General features: G+C 48.9%; 1 protein-coding gene across 1 annotated transcript in view; it reads right to left on the reverse strand.

The window, feature by feature from the left end:
• Window positions 1-10,611: 10,611 nt before the first annotated feature.
• The window catches only part of DIP2C (disco interacting protein 2 homolog C), a 368,636-nt gene continuing 357,445 nt past the window's right edge, over window positions 10,612-21,802 (reverse strand). The window contains exons 33-37 of the mRNA XM_065872651.1: window positions 18,675-18,732; window positions 17,194-17,268; window positions 15,199-15,373; window positions 13,470-13,593; window positions 10,612-10,864 (exon numbers count right to left, since the gene is read on the reverse strand). Coding sequence (XP_065728723.1) covers window positions 10,612-10,864; window positions 13,470-13,593; window positions 15,199-15,373; window positions 17,194-17,268; window positions 18,675-18,732 — 685 coding nt within the window. The remainder of the gene's footprint in view (window positions 10,865-13,469; window positions 13,594-15,198; window positions 15,374-17,193; window positions 17,269-18,674; window positions 18,733-21,802) is intronic.

The raw sequence follows: 21,802 nt of genomic DNA on the forward strand, positions 1-21,802 counted from the left end.
ATAGAGAGCCCAGTAATAAACCTTAGCATATAGTTTCAAATAGTTTTTGACAATGGTGTCAAGAGCATTCAATGCAGATAGGACAGGTTGTTCAACAAATGGTGCTAGAAAATGATATCCACATGCAAAAGAATGAAGTTGGAGCCTTGCCAACACCATATACAAAAAATACTTCAAAATGGATCAAAGACCTCAACATAAGCCCTAACTCTATAAAACTCTTAGAAGAAAACATAGGGCCAAAACTTCCCGTATTATATTTGACAATGACTTCTTAAATATGACACCAAAGGCACAGGCAACCAGAAAAACAAGTAGAAAAACTTGGCTTCATGAAAATTTTAAAATTTTGTGCATCGAAAGACACTATCTACAGAAGGCAACCCACAGAATGCGAGAATATATCTGCAAACCATGTATCTGATAAGGGATTTATATCCAGAATACACAGAGAACTCCTAAAACTCAAAACAAACAAACAATTCAAAAGTGGGCAAAGGACTTGAACAGACATATCTCCAATGAAGAGCTACAGACTGTCAATAATCACATGAAAAGATGTTCAGCATCACTAGTTATTGGGGAAATGCAAATCAAACCTATGAGATACAACCTTACATCTATTAGAATGGCTACTATCAAAACAAAACAAAACAGAAAATAAGTGTTGGTAAGGATGTGGAGAAATCAGAACTCTTGTGCACTGTTGGTGGGAATGTAAAATGGTGCAGCCACTGTGGAAAACAGTATCGTGGTTCCCCCTAAAAATTAAAAGCAGAATTTTCATATGACCAAGCAATTCCTCTCTGGGTATAAACCCAAAAGAACTGAAAGCAGTGTCTTGAAGAGATATTTGTACACCCATGTTCATAGCAGCATTATTCAACAATAGCTAAAACATGTAAGCAACACAAATGTCCATCAATAACCAAATGGGTAACAAAAGGCAGTCAGACGTCAGAGACATCCGAGTAGTGTCAGTCACGGTAGATAGGGAGCAATGCCCCAGTAACAGACCCTGAGTTCCTGAAGCTCAAAATTTCAACTCTGAAGGCCAAGGGGACATCCAGAAACCAGGCAGCAAGGCATGTCATTGAGAGATCAGAAGACAAAGGTCACTGCATGGATCCAAAGACCCCTCACCTTTATCCACCTGCAGAAGACACACTTCTCCCCCTACTCTAAAAACTCCTGAGGGGAAGAGCAGGAGACGGGAAGTTAGCTCAAAGACCCAGTGTTCTTGTCCACGAGAGACTGCACATGACCTGAGAGGACCAATTCTATAATCAGTTTAGATCAAGCTTTCCTTTGAACCAGGTCTGTTCAGTGAGTGAGGTCTCAGGTAGTAGGCAAGATTAGGTTTAAACAAAACAAATTATTACACATTCTTTGTTTAAAAAAAAAAAAAAAGGAATGACAATCTACTCTTTTCTAATTCATTTTAAAGAGGATCATAAAGATTAAGAAAGATCAAGCTATAATTCTTATAACCTTCTGGTAATTCCAGCCACCGAGTACCTGCTGCTGGAGAGTGAAGACGTGCCATGGAGCACACCTTCTCCATTTGTTTGTCTCCAGTTTAAATCCTGCGATTTGTGTTCAGTTTCTTTCTGCTGTTGATCTTTAGGCCAGCGAGTGGGAGCTCTTCTTGTGAATAAATCACTTCCAAGCATTTTATTCTGGATTTTACAAGAGTTTGCAGTAAGTTTTTCAGAAGCATAAAGAACGGTCTTAGGCACTGCCCGAGAATCCCAGAGGGCCTCCCCAGACCCAGGCACCTTCTTGGAGAGTGGCTGTGACATGTCCCCCACACTGGGCGGGGGGGAAATCCTCACCTGGGCCTGTGTGGGGTGCTCCTCACCCGGCCTTTGGGCCGAGAGCTGCATCTGCTCTGCTCTTGGTCCTTATCCTGGCTGCCCTGAGCCTGGGTCTGAACAGAGAAAATACATAATTAAGAAGGGCTCAGAAAAAAGGATGAGGGAAGAGTGGAAAGGCGGGAGGGGAAGTTTACCTGGCAGAAGGTCCACGTACAAGTTACATCTCACCACCTTTTGTGCTAACCGTGCCCCTTGGGAGAGCAGCTGTCGGTGAGACCTGCTGTTTCAGGTCCCTTATCCGTGTGGAAGCTACCTTTCCCCCCAGGTCTGTCTTTGCATCCTTTACCTCTGTCTCTGAAACCCTTCCTGCAGCTCTGGGAGTAACAGATGTCTCCAAGCGCCTACCTGTCCACATGCATTTTTTTTTTCTTTTTTTAAGCATCCAGCTCACGTCCCATACCGAACTTTTCTTTGCAAATCAGTCCTTTTCCTCAGGTGTGATGTAATAATTAGGACTGGTTCCTTTTATCCGCAGAAATGGCATAGTATCTTGACGCTATACACATTCCTCTGGTCTCCCAGAAAGCGGCTGGTTCCTCCGGAATTCTATTTGAGAGCATACAATAAGAGATGAGATTTTTTTAAAGTAAATAAGTTTATGCACAATTGGAATGCAAAGTGGAATCTTTTCTGGTCTTGTAATATTAAGAAGTACAAGGAAAGTGCCTGATCAGTAGCAACATACACTTATCAGAATGACTATCTCCAGGCCCTCACTCGTCTTAGGCTCCAGAAAGTCTGGAGCCTAAGACGAGTGAGCCTCGTGGAGAAAACCAACTAAGCAGGAGAAGTAACATGGACTGAAAGCGTCATGTGCTCAAGCACAACAAACTCCAAAGTCACACAAGGTGGATAAATTCAACCACATAAACTCACAGCAATCAAGAGGAAAAAGTGTGTACAAGGACAACGGTAAAGAGGAACAGTCCGACTCCCGTGCCGATATAAACACGTATCAAAGATTTTACAACTGGTTCAAAGGAGGATTCCAAGAACGCCACAGAAACAGATTCACTTCAGAATTCACAAATAGATGTGAAACACGTCTGTCTACAGGGACACAATCTGCCTTTCTATGGACAAGAATAATTAGTATTATTATCAGTCTTCCACAATTTACAGATTGTAAAGTAGCTCAAAGACAGTAAAAGGCAGAGAACCTGGATAGGTGAGTTAGACAGGACTTCCAATAATTTTTTTTTTTTTTTTTTTTTGCCTTTTAAAAACTTTCACAATATTTCCTGACAAGTTAGTAGTCCAAGGGACATGAACAAACAGTCCACAGAAAGAGAAATACAAGTAGCCTTTAAGATATTTTTAAAATATTCCAACTTACTTATAATGAGATAAATGCTAATTAAATCGATACTTTCTGTCTTGAAGAGTTGCTGGTGAAAGTGAAATATCAAAGTGAAACCACTATGGGGCTCTCTGGCAACATCCGTCAAAGTTACAGATGCATTTACCCGATGACTCATCAATCCTATGTCCAGAAATCTACCCATCAGATACGCTTGCCTACACGTAAAATCAACTGTTTTTGTCATAGCAAAAGTTGATTGGAAAAGGCTAAGTGTCCACTGACAGGAATGGAATTAGGGAAGATGGAATGCTGTGACACTTTTTAGAAAACAGCAGCTCTTGGTGCCAACATTACAGAGCAGAGTGTATGGCAGACTACCTTTGGGTTAGAACCAAGGGATGATAGGATATGTATTCATAACTGACTTGTATTCACATAAAGAAACACAGAAATGATACACCAGAAACGAGTATACATGGCCACCTGTCATGGACTGTGTGGAGTGGGGGGTGCCAGGACAAGACTGAACCTCTTCCTGTAGTTTCCATATTTGGACCATGTGACTGGATTACCTATTCAAAATGTTACCATTTTTTTCAAAATGACGATTTGGGTTTTCCTAACAGCCCAGGCTGTAAATGGTGAGGTGGTGATGGCAGGTAACAGTGATATTTTTCTCTTTTTCCTCTTGTCTAACTGCATTGTGTCTAACTGGAGAGGTCTGGCCACCTTCACACACACTGCGCCTGCCCACTCGTGCTTTCTAGCTTCATTTTCCACAACTAGACTGTTGCCCCTGATGATCTCGTGCCTCCTGGAACCTCCTCCCTTATCCTCATTAAGTGCTTTAAACAGAGTAGGAGCTCCTTACAGCCATTAAACTGACTTATTGTCCTTGTTCCCTGAACCTCAAGGAGCCACGGGAGCCCACGGCTGAATGAATCGAGGATTATGTAGCAGAGATGTCTGGAGGAAGGACAGGCTGGAAAAGCAGAGAGGTGCCCATGGGGAGAAGGACCTTCCTGCAGCAAATTATCCTCCACAGACCACCCTCTCGCATGACTAAACAAAATATTTAACATGGGAAAACTTGAATATTTGACTTGAATTTTAAGCAGACCAAATGGAGGCTTTAATTGTTCACATTACAAAGGACCATGGGGTCTCTGTAAACAGCTTCTCAAATGTTTCTCCTTATATCCTGAAACATTTGATAGAGTTAGAAACTAAGAGCAAAGTGTTAGCCTCTGCTGATAGATTATCAATCAGGCACTGAGATATAAAATTCTGAACTTGGCTGTTTAAAAAGAATCCTGACATCTCGGGGACTTCCCTGTTGTTCAGTGCAGGATACCAGGCGCCCTAACTCCTATACGACGAAGGGAGGCGGGAGAGGCCGCTCTGGTATTACTTGCCGACAGGGCGTATCGGCACGACGACGCCCCCAGACACCCTGAGGCATGTGGCCAGTTCACCCTGGCTCTACTCTGAGAAACACACGAGTCCCTTCCTCCCTGTGCAGTCCCGGCTGAAGCAGGTTAGTTCCGAGGAGCACCAGCTGCTTGATGGTGAGACGAGGCGCTGGCCTCATCACCGTGTTTTGGTTAGAGGATTAGTCTGAAGAAGAGTGTGTGTAAGGGAAACAGGATCTTCAAGACCATCTAGTCTCACCCTTCTTTGTAAAGACGGGAAAGATTATGTGATCCCCTGTGTTGGCAGAGCCAAGACTGACCCTCAGTCTCTGGCTCAGGCCTTGCTGTCCCTGCTGGACACAGACTTGGAGGAGGGTGGGCTCCTCCCCGACTTCAGCCCAGCAACAACCCATGGTTGGTGCTCAAATGTTTATTGACTGAATAAGTGAAAGAGACAGAAGTTGGAAAATTAAAACATTTAAAGCCCAAACTATCAGACTCAGAAACTTACTGCTTTTGAAAGAAAAACCAGAATCAGAAGTTCATTCTCAAAAGTTTGCCTTATTACTCGTGTGTCTTACAAGAGGAATCAGCAAACTACCACCCCAAATCTGGCCAAATCCAGCTACTATCTATTTTTGTAGGGCCCACAAGCTAAAAGTAGCATTTACACTTGGAAAAAATCCACAGAATAATATTTCACGATGGGAGAATGATATGAAGTTTCCGTTTCTGTGTTCTTAAATACAGTTCTGTCGGACCGGATCCTTTCCCACAGATCTGAGGGCTGCACCTGGGTCACCACATCAGGACTTGAGTGGTTCAGACAGAAGCCACCTGGCCCTTTACAAACATGTCCGCCACCCCAGCCTCAGCAGGCTGGTGAGGATCCGGTTCAACCCTCACTGGAGCTGTTGCCAGGATGCAGCACAATCAGGGTGCCGTTGCCCGTCTAGGTGTAACTGCCCACTGACGGCCAACGGTTTAACCTTAACCAAAAGCATCCCTAAGACCCGTCAACACCGGCCGACTCACCTCACAGCCCACTCCTACCTCCAGGAACCCCAGCCGGTGACGCGCTGCCGCCACTTCCCAGCTAGGACACCCTGCAGCCATTGTCCAGGTGACGCTGACCTGAAAGCCGTGCTGCCCCCTTGGTGGCTAGGAGCTTTGCTCCGTGCGGAGAGCGTCTGTCTTTGAGGATTCACCCCATGGCTCTCAGCTTCGGATGCTTTTGACGCTGCCTGACCTGTGGGAAAGCCCATTGGACAGTGGTCAGGACAGGTGGCCTCTGCCCTCTCATGGGAGGCTGAGGAATGGGATGCACAGCAATGCTGCCCCTTGCCCCCCAGGTTCAGGGAGCATGGACAGGGCTCAGGGACCGCCAAGGGTGACTTGACAAGACGCGTGGGTGCATCCGGTCCCTCGGAAAAAGTCCCACGGGAAGGCAGGGAGGGGGGCAGCTCTGGCCCCATGTGGCCCTCACCTCACTGCTCCGTCCCGGGCTCCGCCGAAGTGCGGGTCCCGATGCGGTCCTCGTCCTCCTGACGGTCAGCAGAGCGGGGACGCATCAAGTTAGCAGACCTCTGCCCCTCAGCGGCTCCCCCGCATCTCCTGAACGTCTGCTCGGGCTGGTCTGGCCCGCAGAGAACACATGCCCTGGTCCCCCCAGGGAAGCTGGACAGGCCCAGAGATATCTGTCAACACGTGTCAACACCAACACGAGGTAGGGAAACGAAGCAACACGAGGGGAGCTGAGGCCAAGCCTGGATCCTCTGCGCCCGCACTGCCGGGCTTCCCTTCCTCCTTCTCACTTTCCATTTCTGTTCCTTTGCTTTTCCCCTGGTCAGTCTGTCCCCCGAGCCCGACAGCCCCACGTGGGGCCCCGCGCTCTCTTCACAGGTGACAAGTGAGGAGCCGCGGAGTCGAGACACCTGCTGGCCTCCTGTCCCGACGACCAGCACGACTGGCCCGGCCGCAGATGCCGTCCATCTGCTAGAGGCCTCTGTGCCAGCCCTGGGTGGGCCTCCGACTCCCCCCCATGAATGACCGAGTCGGGGGTGACAGTGATGTGCAGGACGGAAGGGGGAGCCGAGGGGTCACCGAGACACGGGGGATCCACCCCAGCCAGAGGAGCTGATGCGTGGACCACCTCGAGGGGTCACCACCGCCAACCACCGCCCGAGGCAGCACGGCCAACCCAAGTCTCTCGCTAAGGTATCGTACTGACTTGGTCTTGCCCAGCTATTTTGTTCATGGATTAACCTTAAAAACGGAAAGACAGTAAGAGGTGAACTGAGGAGCCCACTGTACTGGAGCCAGAGCGGCCGTGACGGGAAAGATGCCCTCTCGGGACCCAGCGCCCGCCTGCGGGCCGGCAGGAGAGAAAGGGCTGGCCCACCGGTGGGGACGGGGGCTGTGGGTTCTGCTGCGAAGATGTCGTAAGTCGAGACTATAAGTCACAAAAGACGTGGGTGTCAAGGAAACGGAACCTCTCTCCTCGGAAGCAGTGACACCACGTTCCTTGAGGTGGACACACCACCCGACGCGGGACACCGAGACAACGAGGACGGTAAGACCCAGAATGATGACTGACCAGCTGATCAAACTCCTGACTGTGTCCCCAGACCTCAGCATCGTGCTGGAGGACGCAGAACGCGGCACCAGAAGAAACTCTACGCACGCACAGGAACACACACTCTGCACAAAGCACGGCCACACAGGGCGGTTCTGTGTCAGCAACGTTCTGAGTCACCCAATGCAGGTGGTCTGCACCAGCCACCCACTTTTATACCTCCAATTAGCACGGGACGGTCCTGGTACAAGTGGAATTCTAACACAAAGGCACTCGGGTGAAGCCTGTTGATCTGTGTGCAGAATCAGTTCTACTGATTTTCACGTGTATTAAACTTAAGCTTTTGTAACCATTAGGCTGGTGGTCAGTTAACCCGCTACTACTTTTTTTTTTTTTTTTTTAAACATCTTTATTGGAGTATCCCGCTCTTTCCAAGAGATGAAGCCAAGATCAAAACAAAGATAATCTGGGTTGGAATCGTCAGCGAGACCTATGTCCTGGCAAAGCTTCCTGCCGAGGAGCAGCAGAGAGTATGTGCACACAGACGCACACTCCTTGTTCCTAAAAGTTACCAATAATCTGTACACTTGGAGCAAAATATGAACAAATATATTTAGATATATTTAAAAGAATTAAAAAAAACATTTCACAAAACATTTGTTGCCATAGGAATATTTTTAGCAATAAATGCCCACATCAAAATTTAAACATTGTTCAAAGTATGATTATCTATACTGATAAGTAATGCAACAAATTATGTAAACAGAGTCAGATACATTCCTGGTAGGAGTCACTTCCTTCCTAGGATGGAAGCTGGCCCAGTTTTCCAGGGGACCAATTAAGAAACTGCTATTTTCAGAGCAACAAAAATAAAAGCTTTTATTTGTTCATTTGAATATAAAACAGGCGTTATCACAGATGTACAAAGCTTACTGGTGGTTTAAACATACGAGAAGGTTGCCGTCCTTTGCACATAAAAATTTTGTTTGAAACCGTGATTGGTTGAGTACATGAATTTCTCTAACCAGTCACCACACTATGAAATAACGCTGCTAGCATCCAACTGGTAAAAGGGACCGTTTCCCTTGGGTAAAGTGTCAAGCAGGATTAAATAGATATAATAAACAAGCACCATGAGGAAGCCGCCCTGTCGGGTTGGTCTGAGTCTCAGTGATCACTGTGTACCCTCCTGTGTGCAAGGTGATCACACGGTTTTGTCTGACTTCAAAAGCTCAAGGTCACAAGACAAACACTGGTTACGTTCTCATGAATGACTCATCCACAGCACAATTCCTAGTACAGAACGATCTTCCTTTATTGCTAAACTGGTGGTACTTAGTGTCTCCTTTCCTTTTTCTTGCACAACAGAACTTGGATCCCAGCCCTGAGCCCTCTGGACCTCGACGCTGACACAGGACAGCAGGACCGACCTCACCCCACCTCGCTGGGCCTCGCGAGCCACCTGCAGTCCCGCTTCCTCATCAGCGTCGGACCCGAAACCTTAAACCCCTCCCCCTACACAAGGTGGGCATGTGTGTCTTTTCTGTGTGTGGTGGGGTTTTTTCCCCCTTAGGAAGCTAAAGACTGTGGGAATGTGTATCTGAAGCATGTAGAGAAATATTCATACACAGCAATGAAGTCAAACAATATTTTAAAAATCAAATAACTTGTGGAGATGGAACAATGCACCCCACATGCAGACAGATTTTTTTAAAATGCCACTTAAAATTTTAACAGCAATTAGCCTTGGATCTCAGAAGTCAAACAAAACTCTCTTGTAGCAAAGGGCTCACTGCCAGCACACAGAGCAAAGGCAGATAAGACAACCTCACAGAAAGGGTCTCAGTCTCGCCAGCAGCAATCTTAGTCATGCAGACCTGACACAGCCCCCGTGGGGCGCACTGGGGCAATTACAAAGTGAATCTTGCTCGGACAGCTGATACTTCTTCCTGGCTGGAGGCAGACGGGCTGATTCAGTCCGGGAGTGTGCGAGGAGCTCTGAAAGTTCCAAGGCGTGTGAGGCGGCAGCAGCAGCAGCAGCAAGAGATGGAAATCAGAAGTGTGTCCTCGCAGGAGGTGCGGTGACGGGGGTGGGGGGGGGTGGGGGGGCCTCCTACCCCAGCCAGTGGCTCTGTTGTCCTGGCAGCGGGGGCGGTTCCCCAGGCACGACCCCCTCCTGGTGAGTCTCTTCCCTTAAAGCCGCTGAGGGAGTCAGCACAACCCGCTGCAAATGACCACAGAATGACATTCCTTTCATACCGAGGACCGAAAAAAGGTGACACAAACAAAAATGATGGCAACATTGTGCAATGATCTCTTGTGGCCGAGAGAGCGCGTGCTGTGGGCCAGCTGCTCCCCAGGCCGTGCAGTGCGGTGGGCAGGCGGCACTGACAATCCGTTGAGACCCCGCAGCAGAGGGAAAAGTGCACGTCCAGCTCCGATCCGCCACCTGTGAGGCGACAGCGCCACTTGCTGGTCTCTGGTTCCAGAGGAAAGGTTCCGACGGTGCTGCTGGCTGTCTGGCCGCGCACACCAGCAACGGGCGAGAGTCTATCTACAGTGCAGTGGAGGGGACGCCATGCAAGTGACAGGTTCTGCGTTTTAAACTTTAAAATCTCCTTTGTTCTTAGTGAATTTATATTTCATATATATATATTTGTTGTGATGCTATCCACGCAAGATAATACAACACTTTTTATATTAGCAAACATTACAAGACTTTAATATTCTTGAATGTTTTCTCTGTTATACTTCTAAAGAGATCAAAATAAATTAAACGTTTTGTACATAATTACATAAGAAGTTAACTTATTTTATCATTTTAGTTTAGTACAAAGATATCTGCAAGGTAATTGCCGAAATACACCTTATTTATAATTTCTTCTCATTCCATGCTAAAATTCAAAGGCCGATTATTAGCCTGTTTCTTCAGCACATTTCTGACAAAGAAAGCTGCTAAAATCTAATTGGAAGGTGCTATTTGGAAGGTTTTCTCGTACCTCAACAAACTGTCCTAAAAGGATGAGCTCCAGCAATGGCTTAAATTAGTAGCAGGTCCATGGCATTAAGATTTCATGACACATTAAAACAGAGAAAACAATTCTTTGTCACACTACATAAATTGTTTAAAAGAACCCATCTGGAGGGCAGAATATTTTTTTAATTGCTATTTTGGCTTAACAAAATACCACATTTACGAAGAAAGCACTTATTATCCAATAATTAAAAAAAAAGAAAAAGTTTTTGAAATGGGCTTTTCCAATAAACTGAAGGCAGTAACGCAAAGTCCTTCTGAGCAAACTTCACATTTCTCGTCTCATCCCCGTGCCGATCTGGACGAGTGGAAAGTCTCCTCCCCACCACTTGGCAAAAGCTCCGCTCGGGAACTCGCCCTGGCGTCTGCACACTCGCGACACTGAGCAGATGGCCCGCCTCTGGGAGTGTCTACATGTTGTAGGCCACGTAAATGGGGTCCAGCTGGTCGGCCAGGAAGCCGTCGCGGAGGTGCATGCGCTGCTTCTCCCCCCGGGAGTTGATGGGGATGACGCCGATGTCCACCACCACCACCACCCCCACCACCAGGTAGTGCTCCTCCAGGACCACGTTGGTCACCAGGGGGACCAGGTCCAGGGCTTCCTGCTCAGACCCGTCGAGCTCAACCACAACCACCAGCAAGTTTGTCCAGGTGAACACAGCACTGGAAGAGAGAGAAGCATCACTGTACAGCAGGGCTTGAACTTAACGATCCTGTTTTCTTTTCCAGACGTTCCACTGGGTTCTTTGTGGACCTGCCTGGGCGCTAAGCCTCCTCAGGCCTGTTGGTCCTTGACCGGCTCTCACACTCCCATCATGCGCACCTCCTACCGACCTGCTCTCGCGGTGGCGGCCCCGCCCCTGCCCTCCCTGGATCCACACACCCCTAAGGGTGGAGTCTGTCCCGCCAGGTGATTGGGTCAGCCTGCAACATGGTCTGTGGGCTTGTTGCTGAGGCTAGGACAGCGGGGGCACTGGGGCTGGTCCTGACTTGCCTCTGCCACCAGGGGGATGAAAAACATGTGCAGAAGAGTTGCCAGCCCCTGGCCCGGCTGACCCGTGGGCTCCAGCCACGCTGGGGTCAGATACCTCAGCGGTCAACTGCAGACCCAGGGCACATTAACTGATTCCTGTTTGAAGTACTGAGTTTAGGATGAGGGCAATGCAGTGAGACCTGACTCATGTGGGGTAATTCCTGGAGAACTCCAGAGATGTACCCAGAAGTGTCTTATTTTGGATCTTTCAACAGGAGTGCCACCCAGAGTATTTTGTCTGCCCAATTTGTAGGAGCCTAAGAACAGTGTTTTACACTTTAAGCCACTTTAACATCATATAGTTGGGCTTTTAAAACGTGGTTGTTTAAGAACCTTAACACACACTGCCCTTGGCCACCAGAGCCGCGTGGAGGACAGGCCAGGCTCTGGGGCCCTGCAGTGGGCTGTGGGGATCTTTCTCTTGCCAGACACAGAGAAGGTTCTATCTCACTTGTGAGGCAGGAAGTATCTGGGAACATTCACTATTGTTTCCTGAAAGCATAGAGTATGCCTATTAGGAAAAAATGAATATTTTGTTCAGTATGGCCAATGAATACATGAAAATGAAAAGGAAACATTGGAGAATGTGTTCAGCAGACCCCTCCTTCTGGATTTTGCTTTGTGACGAACGTGTACACCTAAGGGAACAACCTTGTGGGGAGCTGTTCCCGAGAAGAAGTGCCAGTGCCGAGGCCCAGGGCACAACTCCCAGGCACCAGGCACCGCTCCACAAGGGCCGCGCCTTGAGTCCATGAATCACATGTGACTACTCTGATGTATGCTGGGGACAATCTTATCCTGGCATTTGAAATCGATGGCGCAGCATCAGGACCAGCTCAGACTCCACAGTTAGCTGGGGAGGGGGTTTGCCAGGAGGCCGCGGGCTGCTGCCGGCTACTCTCCTTCCGCCGGAGCTCTCCTGGGGGCCGCAGTGGCTGAGAGGGTCGGGGGGCCGGACTGTACTCAGTGAGGCAGTCACAGATGTGACGTGGCATCACATCCTTCTTTCTCTGCATGAAAGTGGCTGATGGGGGCACCCTGTGGGGGGGCCACAGGCAAGGGGGAGGGAAATAACAGAACAGTTGTGCTGCACAGACTCCAACAGAGAGAAACCCTTCGGGATAAAATGCAGCTTTATTCCACGCCACGGCATCTAAGCAATGCTCAGAACAGAAAGGAGAAACCTACGAGGGGCACCCCTGCCACACACTTTTAGGTGGAAACGGCACCTTTTCAGCTAGATAGAAGACACTCGAGGGAGGCAATACAAGCCAGTCAAAATTATTTTCTTAAAAGTACAAAAACTGAAGGCTGTGACTGGTATTTATAGCTATTCAGATGGAAACTGAGGTGGGCCCCTGCCAGTTTCTGGGCTGATACCTTTCTGGGGTTTCTGCCCTGCCCTCCTCGACACACGAGTGGACAGGCAGCTTTGGCAGGCGGAGGACTTGTGCTCCAGACGGGCTCCGTCACTGCTCGCCCTGAAACGCGGCACCAAGTGGGGACGAGGCGCTCCCGTCCACCCGACTCTTCTGTCTGCCAAGTCCTCTGTGCGGTGCAGTGCGTGGCCAAGAACACCAGCCTGCGTCAGCTAACAAGAGGCAGCCGACAATCTCAGACCAACCCACATGCCGAGAAAACTGCTCCCGAGAGGTTTTGGAACAAGCCTCCCCTGGGGCTCCTGCCCAGAGCTTGCAGACCGGCTCCATCAGGCCTCTGCCAGTTCAGGGACTAAGGGAATGAGCAGACCTGCTGCCAATGGTGCTGAAGCCGCTTTTCACTCTCAAATGCCACGTAAAGGCCCTGAGGAGGTGGTCAGCGCTGCAGTCCCCGGGCCAGGTGGTGACCTGGGCACACTCACACATCACAGACAACCAAACAGCCAGGGAGAAGCATGGCCTGCAAGGCTCCTCACCCCCAAGGATGGCTGGGGTGGGTGACTTGTCACTGACAACCCAGTGACGCTGGCAAACGCGGCCTCTCCTGGAGCCTAAGGTCTTCCCACAGGCATGCTGCGTTTAGGCTCCCGCGGACAGTCTATTTCCCCTACGTCACGCCTTCCTTAACAAAAAACCAAATAAACGGCTCCCTGGAAACACTGCCCAGCCGCCTGTATGTCACTCTCGGGAAAAGCAACAACTCCGCACTAGGAGTGCTCTTCAGAGGTTCAGATTCACCCTGGAAAGCTGACTCTGCCCAGGACCCCGTGCCCTCGGGCTGCCGCCCCCTCCTCACCATTCCGTGACGCTTTTGTGGGCTCTGATGACGGAGGTCTCGATGTCTATCGGGTGATACCTCATGCCGCGCAGCTCCATGGCCTCATCTAGGGCCCCCACCACGTAGAGGGCGTCGTGGCGCTCTGTACAGGGAATGGAAACTGTGTGAGCTTCACCGCAATGCCGCTCAAGCCGCTTAAAAAATAAAAAACACTACCCCTGAATGCGAAAGAGATGCAAAGAAAAGATCACTGAGCAAGGGATGCTGTCTCCCTTCTACCAGGGAAACTCTGCAGCCCGAGGCTTTCAGGGAGAAGGTGCAGGCGGAAGTGCTGCCTGGCTCAGCGCTGGCCGCACGCCTGCACGTCCCTCCCCTCATCCCACAGGAGTAGCCTCCACACGCCATCAAGTGCGTTATCACACAGCCCTCAGCAGCATCAGCACCACCGGGACACGGGCCAGCAGACCTGCTCCCTGGAGTCACATGGTGAGGACCCAGCACAGCCCAAGTTATGCCCAGTTCCCTCTGGTGCCAGCACATGAGTTCTTAACTCTCTTATTACTGTACATCTGAGCGGGAAGAGGAAGCATAGTTTCTGAGAATGTTCATGAACAAAAATTTCCTTAGCTCGTGTAACTGTTAAATTTATTGTCATCAGCTGTGCAAACCTTGGGATAATGACAACATGCAGTCTGTCCATCTTTCCTTAAAAACAAGGAGACATCTTTAACCTTTAGACTAGCAAATACATCACGGTGAGTTTGAGAGAAGTGACTGACATATAAAATACTAGAAAATAAATCTTTTCCAGTTTAAGTCAGATGAGATGGAGGCAGTTACTTGCTGGCTTCTAACCACAGCTGCCGTGGGGTATCCCACTGTCCCAGCCCCCGGGCTCCGCAGGATGGGACCTGCCCTGCCTCCTGGGAGGTCTGGGTGTTGCTTAGTTCTTCAAGGAACCCCAGATAGCACCCTCAAGTAAAACAGTCTATGATTTTCCCAAATTGAAAATGCAACACCAAAAAATCTTGTACTTTTCCCCTAAATTCATGCTGGTTCCGCCAGGTTGGCACAGCTCCCATCAGACAGGTGGGTCAGGAAGGCTCGCTGGCTTCTGGCTTTGAGTCTGGCAGGATCTCACCAAGAAAGCTCAGGCCCCATCTCTATGCAATACCCAAGTCCTGTCTCTGTTTTTAGTGAAATAAAGAGTAGAGAAAGGATTCCAGGATCAGCAAAGACCTGAAGAGCAGGCAGGCTCTTAACGTGTTAGTTCTGCGTGACACCCACGTCCAGCGCCAGCCCCTCAGAGCTGCTGCTCCCCTCAGGCACCTTGTGGCACCAGGCCTGCTGGACAGGTGCAGAAATGCAGAGCACCTGAGGCCAGCGCCTCCTGCCCTGGAAGAGAGCAGCAGGGCTTTAGGAGGGCCTGGGCTGGGCTGGTGGCTCCAGGACTGGCAACAAGTCCGTGAGCTGCACTTACAGGCACTTGTTGTGGACAACACGGCACCTGGCTCTTGCCTCTGGTTTTAAATGTGTTCCTGGCTCACATGGGAGCACAGAGCACGTGACATGCAGCCTCCACTGCTGGATGCACTTGCCCTGAGTTGGCGCTCTCTCACCCTCGGCTGTTTTCAGGCTGGCTTGCCACAAGCACGCACGCATGCACATTCTCCCGGGATTGGGATCCCAAACCCCAGATGGGTTTCCGGGGTCTGAGGACCTTCGTGCCACCTGTTGGGACTCTCACCTCCGTTTGCATCAGTGAGTTCAGTTCTCCGCAGGAACCCCAAATAGCCTGTTCGTGCCCAGATGGTCTGTGTGTCTCCAAAACTTAATCTTGAGTTGAAGTGATCTGACTGGAGGGATTCATCTCCGTAAATAGTGAAATAACCACTGGCATTGTGGGCACTGTGAACCCAGATCTGTTAAGGAAGCAAAATATAACTGGATAAGTTAACTTGAGATGATCTCCAGGGCAGAAGCTGCTTTTACAATTCAATAGATTATATTCCGTGCTACTGAAACTGTCCTTGCCCTGCAAAAACAAGACGACTCCAGTTTCTGGGGAGACACAGATGCCACAAAGTTTATTGAAATGAAGGCATGACAGCAAGCTCATGGCTGAGCAAACAACCAAGCCATCATCTGTTGAGAATTCTATTAAAGCAGATGGATTGAGGGCTTTTGAAATAAACATCAAATGAACGAGGTTGTATGAGTTTCCTTATATTTATTCAAATGTACCGACTGTTTCTAAAAAGCAAGCTGGAAAAATGTTAAAAAGCTTTGTGATTTATTTTCCCTTTCACTTGGCTTGCATACTTTTGGGAATATTACATTGTAATAAAACAACACAACACAAAACAAACTCTAGCAGGGAAAGGCACTGTAACAAAAAATGGGGGAGAAAAGTGCCTGAGTGTGGAAATGGGAAGGAAAGACCTGCTGACACGGTGCCGACTACGTGGGCTGAGCAGAGCCAGGGACAAGGCAGAGGAGCCCATCAAGTCCGCACAGATAAGGCCCGGAGGAGCCGAGGTCTAGCCAGCGGCCCTCAGTCGTGCCTGCTGAGCAACGAGGAAGCAGACCAGAGACGGAGGGCACCCCGTCGAGCGAGGGGAAGGAAAACCATCTCTGTTAAGACATGTTCCCAGTAGAACATCAGGGTGCAGTGGTCCCTGCCCCTCCGCCCAGCGCACCCGCTCAGCTCCAAGCAAGGCTGCCCGCTGTGAGGACAGCACCCGCCGGGAGCATCTCCAGGTGCCCGAGATGGCGGGTGCTACATCCCAATTTCATTCCTAGACATATATTTAAAGGAAATCCCTAAAATATAGCGCAGCTCACAGACTAGTTCTGATCTTCACATAGAGAGAGATGAGTGAGGGGCCAAAAAACCGTCCAAGAACAAAAAGGGTTTGGGGAGTGAGCAGTGGTTGGGACTCACGCCTCATCACTATTCACCCCTTTACGAGGTACACACGTGCCCAGGGCACCACCCCAGGAGAGTGGCAGGGCTGTTGTGCTGGTCGGGTGCCAGCTGTGGCAGCCTTTTGTGTGCGGCCAGAATGGGTCAGAGGAAGGGGGGGAAGCTGACCGAACAGTGGGCGGCACCTGCAAGAGGGTCCTAGAGGGCAGGACAGGGTCACTGTGGGCTTGGCCTTGGAGAGGAAAACGGGGGTGGGGTGGGGAGGGGAGGCAGACATGTCAGAAGAAACAAGTCCATCAGGGAGAGAGAAGGACAGTGTAAGGCAGAAGCGGGCACACCTGGCCGGCCGAGCAGTGCAAGCTGCGGGGATGATGGCCCAGGAAGGGTCTCCTGCAGCCACACGCAGCCAGCAGCGCGCAGGATGAGGGGGCAGGCGGGGAGTCACTGGCCAGGTTCACCGTCAACACAAGGGAGCGGAAGTGACTTTCTGACCCAGATGAACACCTGTCGTGTCCCCAGCCTGCCTGCCACGGTTGTTGGTGCTGTTATGATTCTGGGGTTCGCAAGATTCCCTCTGCACGTTCTCCATCGTGTTCCTGATGAAGGACTTCCCTGCTGTGAAGGCAGCAGGCACGTGGCAGACAAACCAAGGGCTGGGAAACAAGGAAACTCAGTCCACTCACATGAAGTTTCCTCTCTTCTAAACTTTTGAGGAGAATCTACGATACTCCCTTAAGGAAATCCTACTTTGTAATCCTGAACTTTCATGGACACCCTGTACCTCACCTCACCCAGGTGTGAGTCCCCAGAACTCACCTCACCCAGGTGTGAGTCTCCCAACGGTCCTTTTGTTTCTGGATTGGCAATTATGATCCGAACCCCTGGAAGTATCTATGTTGGAAAGAAGAGTCTCATCAGCGGACAGACAGGTAGATGCTTCACCATCAACCTTGACCTTGCTTTCGTGCCATATGCCTATTTTCCCGATTAAAATGGTTTAGAAAGTGAATGGCTTCACTATGTAAGTACAGCACGGCAATTACATTTCACTGCAATTACTACAGTGACAGAGCCTGTTTAAGTGACCCTAAAATTAAGAACTGGAACAAAAGCATGATAAATGATATAATTTAACAGGCTCAATGCTTGCAAAAGATGATTTAGTGGAGCTGCTTTGTGGTGTCCAGAAGAGACGGCCGTCACCACCCACGCGTCTGCCGAGCCACGAGGACACCGCGCCTGCGGCTCTGCCCCTCTCCTCCACCACACCGCCCGCTTTTCCTGCTGGTAAACACCTTCTAGTACCATGTCGATATGAAGCACCTCCTTCTTAATGGACGTTTAGCTCAGAAATGCTCCACATTCCACTGAAACCACGTAATGAAGCAAAACCTGATTCTGGAAATTTAGAACAGAACCCGTCTCAGTTCAGCTAATTAACGCTGTGCGGTTGAGATAAGGCAACACATCTGTGGTGAACGCTCCTGGAACACGTCTGATGAACGGCCCGCCAGACCGACTTGGGTGGGTGGGTAGCACCGTGTCCCACCTTAGAGCCAACTTAGTACCAAGAATTCTAATGGGCAGTCATGTAGACACAGACTGTAAAAGGTCCAAAAACAATATGCTTTTAGAATTATGTTAAATGGAGAAGCGATCTGACGATTGGGGCCAAAAAAGAAAAGAAAAAGTCTTCAATTACGTTTAAATATGTTTCTTGCATTTAGTTCTATAAACAAGATAACCACCGTTGCAGGAACGACTAGCTGTCCCCTGCTAACCATTCTTTGTCCAGCTCCTCAGTAAACAAGCCCCGATTGTTAGCCAGGCCCGTAGACATTCAAAACCAATGTAGTGCTGCCAACCTGCCTTTCAGCTGTGGGTGACAATGCCCAGTGATACTTAAGTGTGAGTGAGGCAGCTGAGGAGCTGTCCTTACAGTCTGCACCTTTGGCCTCCTCCTTTTTCTGCTTCTCCTCCTCTGGCTGGAATGTGCAAAGGAAGGCTGGAGCTGGAAAAACCACTCTAGACCCTGAGGCACCCTTGGGAGGGGAGGCCAAGACATAAGATGCCACGGTCCCTGGTGGTTTCTTCTACATGAGAAAAAAAAACTAACTCATTTAAAACACTGTCATTTTGAGTTTCTGTGCTCATGGCCAAAACCAGTCCTGTTATACAACATTCAAGAAAACGTTTTTGAAAAAAAAAAATCTACCATCTATTTCTTGAATTTTCAAAGCCCACAAACTGAGACTCGTGTTTATATGGACATGCATACACCTTCCTTCAATACTTACTTTTCCTGATTCCATTAGGGGCAAACTATGAGGAGATCCTCTTTCTACTAAACGGACTCTACAAAGAGAAACAGAAGGTGTTACTGTGTTTTCTGTACCAGCGGTTCCCTTCCTCCACATCCAGCACTTGGTCAATGCCTGGCAGTTTGACGGGGAACATGAACTCTGCCGATGAGCATTACCCAACGCAAAGATAGTCTAGAAGTCAAAGAAAAAGCAGTCGATAGTAGAGAGGAAACGGCGAGGGCCACCACACAGGCCACGGAGAATGGAGATGCAGTCCCACCTACCAACCCAAAAAATGACTGGGAACGATTCTGCATTTAAAGTAACCAGGGGTCGACGTAGCACTTGCAGAAAAGGGAAAGAATAAGGATTGAACTGCATTCCTCAATGAGCTGCCACCCCTGTGACAGCGATGCCTGGTCCTGAAACACTCACGGCCCTGCCCCTGCAGACCATAGGCAGGGCCTCAGACACAGCAGCACAGAAGCCACCTCCTCAAACAGGCACACGAGAGAGGACCGGCCAGTTCACACAGCAAAATCTCCTTTTAGAAAAGAAGCTCTTTTCCATTTAAAAACTATTCACTGGTGATTTAATCTTAAAACTGTGGAGGACCTTGGTGCCAGTCACAACCTGAGCTCGCTAAGTCCTTCCCAGCTGCGTTATTTTAACTATTCTATGACTGGTTTTACATCTCTCCATGTTACTTTGAGACTGTGATGCTGATCATCCACCTACAGACAACTTTTATTTAAGGAAAACGGAGTGAAGGGGAACCTGCTGGGATGCCTGACTGCAGAACAAGGAGGGCGTCAGCAGGAGGATGGGGCCAGGGAACGCGGGATTGTCAAATTCACCAGCGTGACCCATTCTTTGTACCAGCACAGATCTGCCCCCACAACTGATAAGTGTGGCTGAAGGGGGATGGGCAATGAAGGAAGGACCCTGAGAGGCACAGCTTGGTGGGGCTCCTTCGCAGGCTCTGCTCCGGTCGCCCAGAGTGAGGGTCCAGGGCGCGGATGACAACATGAGCAGGAGGAGGGCAGACAGACAAGGTCCCGACAGAGAGGGGTGTGGGTAGGGCTCCCATGCCGGCAGGCATCCTGGGGCTGCAGGCCTCTGAAAAGCGGCTGCAAAGCCTTACTTTCAGGCAAAGGATGCCCTGCCTTCCAGCCAGCCTTTGGTGTGGTGTCTCTTGTTGCTGCAGACAAAAGGAGCAGAGGAGACCCTGGGAGGGCTGAAGGTATCTGAGTAGCTGCAGCAACGATGTAATGAGTGGAAGAAGTCACTGCAGCAATTCTGGATCACTTGATACCCACCACGTGCTTCGGTACTTGTCTCTAGGAAGACCCTGATGCTGACAGCAAGAGATGAGGGCTATCAAAGAAAAACCACGTAGATCTTATACTACTTAAGCCTTCCAGAATGTGGGCACACCTCCTTTTATTGCACTTCGTTTGCTTTACTGCACTTCGCAGATACCGTGTTCTTTTTTTTTTTTTACAAATTGAAGGTTTGTGGCAACCCTGCATCAAGCAAGTCTATCGGTGCCATTTTTCCAACAGCATTTGCTCACTTCATGTCTCTGTCACATTATGGTAGTAATTCTTGTAATATTTCAAACTTTTTCATTATTACTATTGCATTTATTATGGTGACCTGTGATCTTTGATGTTACTATTGTAATTGTTTTGGGGTGCCACGAATTTGCCCTTATAAGATGGTGAACTTAATAAATGCTATGTGTTCTGATTGCCCCACTGACTGGCCACTCCCCGTCTTTCTCCCCCTCCTCATTCCCTGAGACACAATGATACTGAGATTAGGCCAATTAATAACCCTACAATGGCCTTAGTGTTCAAGTGACATTCTTCTCAAGGAGACGTCACGCATTTCTCACTTTAAATGAAACGGGAGAAATGATTAAGCTTGGTGAGGAAGGCAGGTCCAAAGCTAAGATGGGCTGGAAGCGAGGCCTCTTGCACCACCAGATAGTTAGCCAAGTTGCATATGCCAAGGCAACGTTCCTGAAGGAAATTAAGAGTGAACATATGAAGCAGCCTTATTGCTGATATGGAGGAAGTTTTAGTGGTCTGGGTAGAAGATCAAAATAGCCACAACATTTCCTTAAGCCAAAGCCTAACCCAAAGCAAGGCCCTAACTCTCTCGAACTCTATGAAGGCTGAGAGACGTGCGGAAGCTGCAGAGGAAAGTCAGAAGCTAGCAGAGGTTGGTTCATGAGGTTTAAGGAAAGGAGGCATTTCTATAAGATAAAAGTTCAAGGTGAAGCAGAAGTGCTGATGAAGAAGCTGCAGCAAGTCACCCAGAAGATCCGGCCAAGATCATTCATGAAGGAGGCTCCACCGAACAAAAGATTCTCAATGCAGATTGAACAGCCTTCTATTGGAAGAAGATGCCATCTGGGACTTTCATAGCAAGAGAGGAGAAGCCAATGCCTGGCTTCAAAGCTTCAAAGGACAGGATGACTCTTGTTAGGGGCTACAACACCTGGTGACTTGAAGTTGAGCCAACGGTCATCTACCATTCTGAAAATCCTAAGGCCTGTAAGAATTATGCTACATCTACTCTGCCTGTGCTCTGTAAATGGAACAACAAAGCCTGGATGACAGCACATCTGGTTACAACATGGTTTACTGAATATTTTAAGCCCACTGTTGAGATGTGCTCAGGAAAAAAAACTCCTTTCAAAACACTACTGCTCAGTGACAATGCTTCTGGTCACCCAAGGGCTCTGATGGAAATGGACAATGAGATACAGGTTGTTTTCATGTCTGCTAACACGATATCCATTCTGCAGTCCCTGGATCAAGTACTAATTTTGACTTTTAATTCTTAGTATTTAAGAAATACATTTTATAAGGCTGCTTAGCTGCCATAGATAGTGATCTCCCTGATGGATCTGGGCAAAGGGAATTGAAAACCTTCTGGAAAGGATTTACTATTCTAGATGCCATTAAGAATATTTGTGATTCATGGGAAGAGGTCAAAATATCAACATTAACAGGAGTTCAGAAGAAGCTGATTTCAACCCTCCCGGACGACTTTGAGGGGTTCAAGACTTCAGAGGAAGAAGTAACTGCAGATGTGGTAGAAACAGTAAA

Source organism: Phocoena phocoena, chromosome 2 (assembly GCF_963924675.1).
Source record: "Phocoena phocoena chromosome 2, mPhoPho1.1, whole genome shotgun sequence".
Taxonomy (NCBI): Eukaryota; Metazoa; Chordata; class Mammalia; order Artiodactyla; family Phocoenidae; genus Phocoena; species Phocoena phocoena.